Below are 12,346 nucleotides of genomic sequence, written 5' to 3' on the forward strand. Positions count from 1 at the left end.
GAGCCATTTCGTGTCTTGATTTACCAAACAAACTACATTTATCATAATCGCTCCAATTATAATTATTTTACCCATAACTCTTTTTATTGATGTTTTTATGATCCATCAACATTTAAGGCACTTTTTAGAAAGGTGGTCTGATTTTGGGCAAGTGCAACTTTTTATGCGCTTGTTGACCCTCGGACAAAAAATCCAGTTGTAATGACTTCATATACTTAAGACCCATAAATTAATATATTCATGTAACATTGCTCTAAATTAATATTCGATATATCGGTAAATGTCAAATAAAATGATGATGTAGAGTGCCTTGACCAAGGTCGAAACTGCAAGGCATAGTAAGTGCGGACATAATAATTATTATAAATAATATATATATGTATATATATATATATATATATATACGAGATATAATCTTTGATTCTGTATATCATATTAATTCATTTTAAATACTACTATTTATGCCATTCATATATTAACTGCATATCGTAAATAATTTCTTACGTTATTTATTTATAGGAAATAACATTGTATAATTGCTCCATTAAAATGCAAAATTTGAACTTAAGAAATCAATACCAATTAGTTTATATTCATTTAATTCATCATTTTTTGTATGAGTTTTCCTGGTTTCAGCTTGTGAGTGATAATATACATTAGTAGTATGCGTTCATACGTTTTCATTATTTTCAACGAATTTCTCTCTAATATCTTTTTAGAATAAATAATAGGGTAGAGTGGGGCACAACGGTCCAATCCGACTTCGAGCAATTTTACTGTCAAAACCAAATAAATTTCCATATAATTCATCATGTCAAAACCAAATCAGTAAAACTCCCATATAATTCATCATTGCAAAAGTGATTTGTTTTTTGCTTTTTTTCAAAAATTAGTCACCTGGTCCTTTTTACCCCACAAGCAGGACGCCTAGGAGGCAAACAGGTTTAATATCTCATTTTTAAATATAAAGGAAAATGAACAAAAGCTTCATAAAATAACCCATACAAAATATGAATTTCATTGGTACATTTTTTACAACACTGTATATAACCTAGATCTGGTACTTCATCAGAAATATTCTTTACTAGAGTTGGAATAACTATTAGTTTAATTTATTTCTTGTAAAATTACTGCTTTTAACTAAATTTACATTTTTATTCAATATTTTTCATCATTTACCCCCTTGCCAGGGTAAAGGTTTAGTTGGATTTTTTTAACTCACCCACACATGTAAGCTTTTATAGAGATTATATTAAAAAAAACTGTTGAACTTAACTTAAAATTAACAATATATATTATAAAAAATTAAATAATGTATACTTAAAAATTTTATTGCAGTCTCGTAAACTAAACAACAGTGCTCATAACCAAAAAAACTTACAACTAAAGAAAGTACTTTTGTTATGGATTTTCAAACATTGCCGGTAAGCTCCTGATAGCAACATTGTAAGAATCAACATGAAGGCTGATTGTACATCTTTATTCCTCTACTTTCAAATATTGTTGTTAAAAACTCTTAACTTTACTTAGTTTTGATATACCGGTGGTGAACCTTTTTACACGCGGACCTTTAAACCCCGCTTTACCCTATGTATATAATTTTATGCTTATTACATAAATATATATGCATATATAGATGTGTCGTGGTTTGTTTTTACAAATCCTATTATAGAAGGTAAACCCAACGGTTTAACCTTTCAAATAATGGATTTATCAATGTTGTTAACGTCTAAAGCACAACCCTGTTCTAAGCAAATCCTACAAATATATTTTAATACCTGCCATACAGGATAAGCATCATAAACAATTTTTTTTATTACATCTTATATTTTTCCTTCATTGTAATGCATCCTGTCTATAAAACCTTCCCTAATCATTATTCCTTTTTTCCAAGAAATTTGAATTCCTTAAACTCCTCAACCCAACTATATCACAGGCAATATTTGATTGGCCAAATATGTAATGGGAAGTGGGAAGAAATCCAAATGGACCATTAAAAAAATAATATAAAAATTATCAAATCTTTGTAAACTATACTACTATATACTATATACTATTTAATACCTTCCTTACAGGATAAGCATTATACAACCTAATCCATCTTATATTTTTCCTTCATTGTAATGTATCTTATCTATAAACCCTTCCCTAATCATTAAACCTTTTTTCCAAGAAATTAGAATTCCTTGAACTCCTCAACCCATCTATATTACAAGCAATATTTGATTGGCCACATATGTATTGGGAAGTGGGAAGAAATCCAAACGGACCATCAAAAAATGATATAAAAATTATCCAATCTTTGTAAAATAGTATTAACAAAAATTTCAACTATGTGACATCAGTCTTAAATCAACGACTAACAAATCAGCATCTGTATAAACTCAACGAACAAACAAATAATGTATTTCTAATATACAACCAAAACTATCTGTCATCTATGTCTAATCTGTCATCCAATATCTAATTATATCTGGTCCTTCGACGGTATTTCATTTCTCTAATGAAGGTTCATTTCTAAATGCTAATTACAATGACAAACCGATCATGTCATATATGAAGTATGACTTTAATTACATTTTTGTTTTTAAATATTATACATATTTTTAATGCAATTATAAATATATAATTTATAATTTATCATTATATAAATGTGTATAATGGTTGACACTAATAAATGTGTGCATCACGAGTGTTACCATATTACTAATAAACATTATTCAAAATTGTTATATGATGTATTTATTTTTACTTAAATGCCACCTTGTACAGTAGCAAATAAGTTTTACTCCAATCGCGTGTGAACCTTACGCGAACTCTTTTTTTTAAATATAATTATATTTATATTAGGTTGTCAAATATCTCCCTTCCGCTTTTTTGCTCTTGGTTTATAATACAAAAAGGCGGAAGGGAGATATTTGACAACCTTATATTATCAGATTTTCAAATATCTTTTTTTTTTCAAATATAATTAATTTTGTATCATCAATCATCTAATATATATTTTCCTTTACCCTCCAGCCCTGTGCCAGGAGAACTTCGACTGCCCGGACGACTACGGTTTCTACCCGCACAGGTCGTCCTGCGACCGTTACTGGAAGTGCGACGCCGGAAGGGCGGAACTCAAGACCTGCGGAAACGGTTTGGCGTTCGACGCATCCGACAGCAAATTCTTGACAGAAAACTGCGATTACTTGCACAACGTTGATTGCGGAGACAGGAACGAATTGGGTAAGTGAAAAAGATCGGTGGATATGTGGTCCCGAAATCGTCGACGAAAATTTGTAGCCGAACACACATATACAGTCAACCCTCGGGTAAAGCGGCAAGTGCGTACTATGCAGTATGGGGACCGTGCTATAAAAAACTCGTATTTAACATACAATTCAGGCTAATTCGTAGTGCGTTCTATGGAAACGCATATAGTGCAGTATGGGAACCGCGCTATGAGAGTCTCAGCGTTAGTACAAATCGCACCATTTTTATCGTGCTGTATGGAGACCAAGAAATACAACTTGAAGTAATAGGAAGTCCGTGTAGTCGGAGGGATGTCGGATTTTTAGCTCCGCGAAGTATGGAAACCGTGTACTCAGAAAGCCGTGTTAACTGAGGGTTGACTGTACATCAATTTTTTATAAGATTTGCCAAAATGTTCATTAACCTCTAAAACGTAAAGATATATAAAAATTTTCATTTTCGATTTTTTGCGGTTACTATAATTTGCCCTACGGAAAGTTAATTATCGTTTAATATAAAACAAAAAATATCTTTGGGCTTTAAACATTTTAAATCGCAGCACTTTGCAAGTAATAGCGTAAATAAAAGCCAAACCGAGAAATTTTACAATTTACAAAAGAAGAATTTATGAAAGATCGTATTTAATCATTTTCAATAATAGAACAATTAATAGAAGGAATGATCTAAATGCTCAAAATTAGTTCCATACATGTTAGAATCTCGATAAAAATAATTTATAAAAGAATACTCTTGAATATGTCATTAATCCCAATGCATTTTCTTCTATTTAATTTCTACTAATTCATGTATTATTTCTTGTACCTGTTTTTAAAATTTATATCCATATACAATAGTTTCAAATTTAGTTTCATTCTTAATAGTTTACTAAACAGATTCATATTTTTATTGATTATTATTCCCAACATCTTCAATTTTTTATGTTCTACCTTCAATGATTTCAGTTAGTGTAGAATATTTTTATTTCTATTCTATTAAACTTTGTACATTGATTTTTGTAATGTTTTTGATTTTTTCTAATTTTCCATAAAATTATGTTCATAGTCTCCTTCCTCATTTTCCACTAGTTAGATTTAAATTATTTTCATAAACTTAAGTTTATAAAATAATTATTTTATCTCAATCATTTTCACAATTTTGCTTCAAGAGTTATTTCTAACACTTTTCTAATTTATAGCATTTTTGATTTTTATAAACTTGAAACGTTGATTGTAAATGTTTAGTATACTAAAAAAAATTATTAAAGTAAACAACAAATTAAATTATCAATTATTAGTTTAACCGTGTTTTATTTCATTATTAAGGATATAATCCCTGGTTAAATTTAATGAAACCGTCTTGGAGCCTCGATAAATTATTAAAAAACTAATTACCATTATTAGTTGTCATTTAAAGGTATGTCCCAATTTCGCAATAAAAAATTTGCAATTAAGCCATCGCAAATTCTTGACATCTTTACATTGGATGTTATCTAAGAATAATATACTAGCATGAAGATTGAATTGTTTTTCTTGAATGACAATGAAAATAAAACATCATTAGTTTGATTGATTTCACACTATAACCTAGTTAAGCAGCTATTTTAATTCACGTATAATAGGTAACATCGATGTTAGAAGGATATTGAACACTATAAATTCTGAATAAAATTCTTTATAGACACATTGAGATTTTGTTCCATTCAAGTGGACGAAAAAAGTTTTTCAGACATTTAAAATATAGATTTCATATGCTACGATAATATTGTATTTATTCCTTATAATGTATATTTCAACAGCCTTCATTGCATTTCTTAATGTTTCTTCCCAATTCTTCCAAAACATATTTTAATATATATCAATCCTAAATAATTTCTTTCATTTTTAATACTTTGTCCAAAATATACCAACTTTAATTTCTAATAATGTTCATTTCATTTCAACAGCCTTCATTTCCTAATGTTTCTTCCCAATTCTTCCTAAACATATTTTAATCAATCCTAAATAATCTTTTTCATTTTTAATATTTTGTCCAAAATATTCCACCTTTATTTTCTAACAACGTTCTTAATTTTTTCCAGTTTCACTTTGCAATAGTAATTTCTATTTTTTTCCATTTTTATGTCATTTCTTCTTTTTTTTTCAAAAATCCTATCTTGATTTTTTTCTGGTACTCATTATACATCTTTATTAATACTTCTTTAACACTTCGAGAATAATTGAAATACTTTCTTTTTAAGTTTTGTAAGACCAATAAGATACTCGATATTGTTGTTATAAAAATATAAATATCCAACTTCCCAAAAAATTACCGGATTTTTTCATATTTCTTGTCACCTTTATGATAAGGGATAAAACTACTATGTGCCATAGATTAAATAATTAAATTTTAAAATTATAGTATATGAATTAATTATTTTATATACTACACTAGCTGTACCCGTTCACGTTTTGCCGTGACTTAGTTTAAATTAAGAAGTTGAACAAAGATGTGTATTTGTTACATTTAGTATAACGTTACTACTATCTGTTCAACAATTCACCTATTCATCAATTTGTCTACGAATTTACCTATAAACTTGTTAATCAATCTACCATTTTACCAACTTACGAATTTACCTGTAAACCTATTTACCTATTAACCCGTTTCACATGCCTACCAATTTACCTGTCAACCTGTTTATCCGTCTTGTTATTTGTCTATCTACCAGATATCCTGTCTACCATTTTACATATTCTCCAATTTACCTGACCACCATCTATCCAACAAATTACCTTCACCAATTTACTTGTCTACCAATTCACCTGTCTATCAATTTACATGTCAACCTGTTTATCCGTCTTATTTGTCTATCTACCAGATATCCTGTCTACCATTTTACATATTCTCCAATTTACCTGACCACCATCTATCCAACAAATTACCTTCACCAATTTACTTGTCTACCAATTCACCTGTCTACCAATTTACCTGTCAACCTGTTTATCCGTCTTGTTATTTGTCTATCTACCAGATATCTTGTCTACCATTTTACATATTCTCTAATTTACCTGACCACCAGCTATCCAACAAATTACCTTTTCACCAATTTACTTGTCTACCAATTCACCTGTCTATCAATTTAGCTGTCAACCTGCTTATCCGTCTTGTTATTTGTCTATCTACCACATATCCTATCTACCATTTTACATATTCTCCAATTTACCTTACCACCAGCTATCCAACAAATTACCTTTTCACCAATTTACTTGTCTACCAATTCACCTTTCTATCAATTTACCTGTCTACCAATTTACCTATCGACCAGTTTATCAATACACCATTTTAACTATCAACCAATTTACCTGCTTTCCAATTCACCTGTCATCCCGTTCTAAATGTCTACTTTCCAATTAACCTGTTCAATGATTTACCTGTTGAAAAATTAACCTCTTTAACAATTTGTCTACTAGTTCACCTATCAACCTGTTTATCAATTTATAATCCTCAACGACAATGATAATGATCAAATTACTTATTTTTCTAGAACCCCCAATCAGCACCCCCCACTGCGCCCGTTTGTACGGTATCTTCGCCGATGAGCAGAAATGCGACGTCTTCTGGAACTGCTGGAACGGCGAGGCCTCCAGGTACCAATGTTCCCCCGGATTAGCCTACGACAGAGAAGCCCGCGTGTGCATGTGGGCCGACCAAGTGCCAGAATGCAAGGTCGAAGGTGAGTCGGTAGATAATTAGATAATTAATAGATTCTAACACATACCAATTAACAACATCTAATTCCTTAATCTATTTTTCCAGAGGTAGCAAACGGTTTCAGCTGTCCCTCAACTGATGTATCCCCAGCCGTCGGATCATTCTCAAGACATGCCCACCCCGAAGATTGCCGCAAATACTACATCTGCCTCGAAGGAGTCGCCCGTGAATACGGATGCCCCATTGGAACCGTCTTCAAGATCGGAGACACCGAAGGAAACGGAAACTGCGAAGACCCCGAAGATGTTCCCGGATGGTAAGGGATAAATGAATCTTATACGGATTATTTTGTCTTAATTAAGTTAGGCTTTTCTTTATCTGGTAAATCATCAACCGCACGATCATATCTACAAAATTTGTCACAACCGTACCCAACACACACTTCTGGAGACAACTCATCATTAAGACTGAGCTAAATTATCTAAGTAAAAACTAATTGCTGGTAAATAACTGCTAATGTTCAAATTACAGCAAAATAACAAACAAAATGATCTATCTGTGTACAATTACCAGTTATTACTAAAAAAGAAATCGAACAAAAGATCTTATTTTTATCTTTTTAAAAGCAATGCAATCTATAGATCAAGTTAATGTAAGGCACAAAACTTGTTCGTACTGACATACTTCATCTTTCTCCCTTTGGACCCTATGTCAAATCAGTATAATTTAGCTATTATGACGACTATCGTTCCCTGGCACAAACGTACCCAGTCTCCCCTACAATGAATTGAATATCTAAGACACTCATTCTAATGATTGTGTCCAATTAACATCAAAAATTAAAAAAGTTGGTGCTAATGTTTTTAATTAGAAGTTCTTAAGCGTTTTATTAATATAATGACCAAGTTTTATTATTAATATGACCAAGTCAAATATTTTAATAATTATTTTTATAGTTAATAACAGGATAAAGGTTTCAACTTTCCTTGAATAGCAAAGACACAGATGTTAACTATAACCTATTAAATATTGTCAGTGATTTATAGAGAAAGAAACTGAATATTTTTACACTGCCGCACCCCTTAGCTATTCTAAATACCATTCGTGCGCAAGAAATGTGCAGTTAAATTTTATTTATCAAGAAATAATTATTTAAATAAGAGAATAAATTAATCTATCTATAATATACAAATGAATCGCGAAATGTGTTGGTATGCGCATAACTCAACAACGCCTGCACCAATTTGGCCAATTATTTTTTCAAAATGTTCTTTGAAGTCCAAGGATGGTTCTTACGGCAAAGAAAAATCGAATAATTGCCGAGAAAACCCTAAAAACAGCCCTTTTCTCCTTCACATACAAACGTTAGTATTTTCATATTTTTGACATCGGATACGGAATATTTACTCAAGTCAATGGAGCGTTTTGGGTCTGAATTTTTTTTACTGTGCTCCAATTCGTATGAAATTTTGAAATCAGGTTTATCTTACTCTCAAGTTCAAAAGTGAAAATAATTTAGACTCTTTTGCCATTTCCGGAGGGATGACATCCCTGTCAGTGGTGTAATTTCTTTTTTTTTAAATAACGTCGGATATCGATAAAAGAACTAATTATAAGAAAAAAATGTTTTACAATGATTTTCAAAAAAGCAAATACTCATCATTTTATTTAAAGCAGTTGTACATTTAAGATTCATATGGGTGGATGTATATACATTTCGGTATAGACTGTAGTGTAAAAAAACATAATAATTTTTAACTAATTGGTGAATATCAGTATAGGTTATTAAAAAATTGGAACTTTTGAATTGTAAACATAAGTACAGGACAACGTCTGTCGGGTCATCTAGTAAATTATAAAAATTAAAATACGAATTGTATACTTTTATCGTCATATTATTAATTTTGTATTTCATTCATTTAACAATAAAATTTTTGCTTTCAGTGAGGACTACTACGGAGACCTCGACCTGAAGAGCATCCGCAAAAGTGAATTGTTAGCCGGTCTCCACAACTCCGGAACCACGAAGCAAAAAGCAAGGCCACAAAACAACAAACAAGAATCTTAAACGATTTACAATATAAAATAAGAGTATCTGTAGCTAGTTCCATTTAGACTTAAAATTTAAATTTAAAAAAATATTTGTAAAAATATAAAATGATTTCGATAGAATGATATTTGAGACAAAAACCATACTTCTTCAAAATTTGAAAAATCAAATAAAAATATATAAGAAGTTTCATTCTGAACTTGAAATAGACTTTTCTATAATCATTTTTTATTGAAATTAGTCGAAAAATCTACACCTTGTATAATTAAAAATTAATTGATAAGTTAGACCGTAAATACATAGTTTTGCAGGTATTTATAATAAATATTTATACAAACAAACTCTTTCATGCTAATAAGTATTCCACAAGCAGACAAAGTATCTTTAAATAAGCAATTTGGAGTAAGAATATTTATAGATCAGAAATGGTGATCTTCTAAAAACACTCTCTACAAAGACTAAGTTTTATTTTATAAGTTAACAATAAATACTCTTTACAATTCTACTTGCCAAACATTGTAAACGACTAGTAGAATCACCAAGTTTGACTATAAATAGTTTTACGAAGATTAATTTCTGTACTGAAAAAAATGTTCTTCTGATATTAATTGTTTAGATGATATGAAATATATTCAAAAATCAATAATAAGCAGAATTAGATTAAATAAATAGATAATAAAGAAAATAATTGTCAAAAAAAAACTGTAAAATGACGATTGTGAAGAAATAAAGAACTTTCTATAATTATGTTTTTAATTCCATATTAAAGTCCTGAAATTCCGTCAATTCATTAAAATTTGCAATGTAAGATAAGTTTAAGATGAATGTTGAATTAAAAATTAAGCTTCCATTTATTAAATAAACGTGATCATTAGATTAGGCAATTTATACTAATCATTAAATTCATAAAACTACGAATTATTTAATACAACTGTTATCAAATTAATTGAAATACTAAACATTAAAATCAATATTAAAAATTTATTCTTGTCTTATATTGTTCTATAAAAACAGAACTCAATAAAACTTGAAAATACCTCTGAATAAAACTAAAGTTATTTCTATTAAGCAAAATAGAGTTTCGACAAACAATTGTAGTTTTCAAATGTAAAATAATTAAACAGTATTTAAAATCTTGATGAAAGACTCATATTGATATCCATTACATGAAATATTTAATATATATAGCAAATCAAGACTATATTTGGCAACATATTTGTAAAGATACTTCTATAGATCTCTTGCCATTTTTTTATCGAACTTTGTAATTTCATTAGTTCATGAAGGATTTATCTCTTTTGACTGATTTTTCCTATTTGTTCCTTCAGATTGTCAATTCACTGTACAGGATTTAAGGCTTTAACAAACAATCTTTTTATATTTATAAACACATGTCAGATGTAGTTGTGCTTTAAAAGTAGGTAGAACCTTATCGAGTCTTAAAATTTGTAAAGCACTTTCAACTGAAATTTTCTGTCCTAAGTTCTTTCAACCTTGGTTTATAGTAATTTTCGAATTCACAGGCTTACAAGCATCTTTAGATCTGCATTTCGATGCAAATCCTTGTTATTTGAAGTGATATGTACTAATTGATGATTAGATATTAAATGAATACTCTCTGATACTAGCAAGAACAATTTAATGCTCCATTTGTAAAAGAAAAATAATTATATCGCATTTAATATGTCATCTATTTTATAGTCATAGTAGTCATTTAATCATTCCTTGAATAATATTCAAGACCATAAGCAATTATACAGCACCGATTTGTATAGAATAAATGATTTTATTGTGCATATACTTTATCACTATTTGTCATATGTAAAAATATATCCAAAGAGAAGATATTTAAATATATTACTTTTTACAGCCCATAATTTAAATAATTAACATATATTATATTCTTATCACCTTACACTACTTGCACCATATCGAATTTCTCTTTCAAATTGTTCAGCCTTCAAAGTGCCATCGATACTATGGCAACCTTTATTAAAAACACTATATGCACTTACTTCCCCAGCCTTCTTCGGGGTTGTACGAGTATTCAAATAAATTCCTATTAAAGCAGATATTAGCAAATAGACTACACCAAATCCAAACTTAATCGCAATTACATATACCGTAGCCCAACACATAAAGGATAGAAAATAGAAGACATAATTTAATTTTGAATCCTTCAAATCAGTTTCTTCTGAACGATCAGTATCGATTTGGGATGTACTGATACTCTCATTTAGAGAACTGTCTGTTTCGTCATCAATGTCGCTAACCTATAAATATAACTTTTTGTTAAAAAGAATACAGAGATTCTTTAGCAAATTATTTGTAAGAAGTGATAAAATTAAACCTTTTCTGGTATATCAATCAAAACTTTTTTCTCGGCAGAGTCTGATGTATTCCTTGTAAACATATTGAAAAATTTACTTTTCAAATTGGAAATTGTTTCTTCGCGTTTTCTGCGACGCTTATATGCTGCCAATTTTTCTTCCATGTGTAAAACTCTTAAATCATTTAACGAAAATCCTATGATACTGTGTTTGTTAATAAATATAAAATATATTTTTCATATATCAAGTTCAAATAAAACACGACGAAACGTCACTTTCCATTTGACAGTTATGACAGTTTTGACAGCTACTTCACATTGGTCACATGGAAGTGACAATTGTTAGGGTGCATTCACACAATATATATATTTTAAATTCGAAGAGCAATGAGCTTTTTTTTAATTTGATTTCCGATAAGAATTCAGAAATTGAAATTGCTCGAAAAAGAAAATAATACTGTGTATAATTTGAAATCATTTCAGTACAGCACTTTTAGCAGTTTGGTTATGTTTTAACTAACCACCACGTACGAGAAATAATTTAATAGGTACATATGTGTAGAAGTGGGTTGAATCATTAATATTTTTGTTAATAATGATTCATTATTCCTAATTCTTCATTAATATTATTTCATTTCATTAAACTTTTCTTCATTTTTTCTATTTCTGCCCTAGACAGAAAAATCGTGGTATAAATGACTTATCCTTATCTTTGCGAAATATCTTAAAAAATAAAAATCATTTTTTATCTTGGTGTTCCAATTTTCATTTACTTCCTAAATTGTTTAAATATTTACTACATGCTAATTATTTTTTAAATGGCCATGATTTGACCATTTTTCAAATGGTTTTGCTGGACAAGTGATGAAAAAAGTTCATTATTAGTAAATTGATAGAAAAAAATATTGATTTTTTTTCTTTTTCCACAGTTTTGAAGTTTAACTATTTAAAAATACGTGTACGAGAGGATTTTTGGAGATGCAGCAGTTTGACCATGATAACTTCTGTTTCCTTCTATTTGAGAAACTCTGAACGTTTTT

At 29.5% G+C, this 12,346-nt stretch overlaps 2 protein-coding genes across 2 annotated transcripts in view; one reads left to right on the forward strand and one right to left on the reverse strand.

Moving 5' to 3' along the window:
* Window positions 1-9,065, forward strand: part of LOC113382934 (protein obstructor-E) — a 35,609-nt gene extending 26,544 nt beyond the window's left edge. The window contains exons 2-5 of the mRNA XM_026621187.1: window positions 3,022-3,231; window positions 6,761-6,949; window positions 7,033-7,243; window positions 8,872-9,065. Of these exons, the coding sequence (XP_026476972.1) occupies window positions 3,022-3,231; window positions 6,761-6,949; window positions 7,033-7,243; window positions 8,872-8,995 (734 nt within the window). The 3' untranslated portion in view covers window positions 8,996-9,065. The remainder of the gene's footprint in view (window positions 1-3,021; window positions 3,232-6,760; window positions 6,950-7,032; window positions 7,244-8,871) is intronic.
* Window positions 9,066-10,851: 1,786 nt separating this feature from the next.
* LOC113383255 lies at window positions 10,852-11,496 on the reverse strand. The gene is made up of 2 exons (XM_026621503.1): window positions 11,328-11,496; window positions 10,852-11,250 (listed from the first exon to the last, which is right to left on the reverse strand). Exons 1-2 carry the CDS (start codon window positions 11,469-11,471, stop codon window positions 10,885-10,887), a joined length of 510 nt encoding a protein of 169 aa, XP_026477288.1. The 5' UTR covers window positions 11,472-11,496; the 3' UTR covers window positions 10,852-10,884.
* Window positions 11,497-12,346: the final 850 nt, after the last annotated feature.

The sequence above is a fragment of the Ctenocephalides felis genome, unplaced genomic scaffold (assembly GCF_003426905.1).
Source record: "Ctenocephalides felis isolate EL2017-DRISC unplaced genomic scaffold, ASM342690v1 CF-g0.4_SCAFFOLD_03570, whole genome shotgun sequence".
Lineage (NCBI taxonomy): Eukaryota > Metazoa > Arthropoda > Insecta > Siphonaptera > Pulicidae > Ctenocephalides > Ctenocephalides felis.

Excerpts from the sequence above, each read along its gene's own strand:
- LOC113383255 (XM_026621503.1), bottom strand. The coding sequence starts at position 11,471 with ATGGAAGAAAAATTGGCAGCATATAAGCGTCGCAGAAAACGCGAAGAA. Across the intron at positions 11,251-11,327 it reads TGATTGATATACCAGAAAAG|GTTAGCGACATTGATGACGA; the intron begins GTTTAATTTTAT and ends TTATATTTATAG.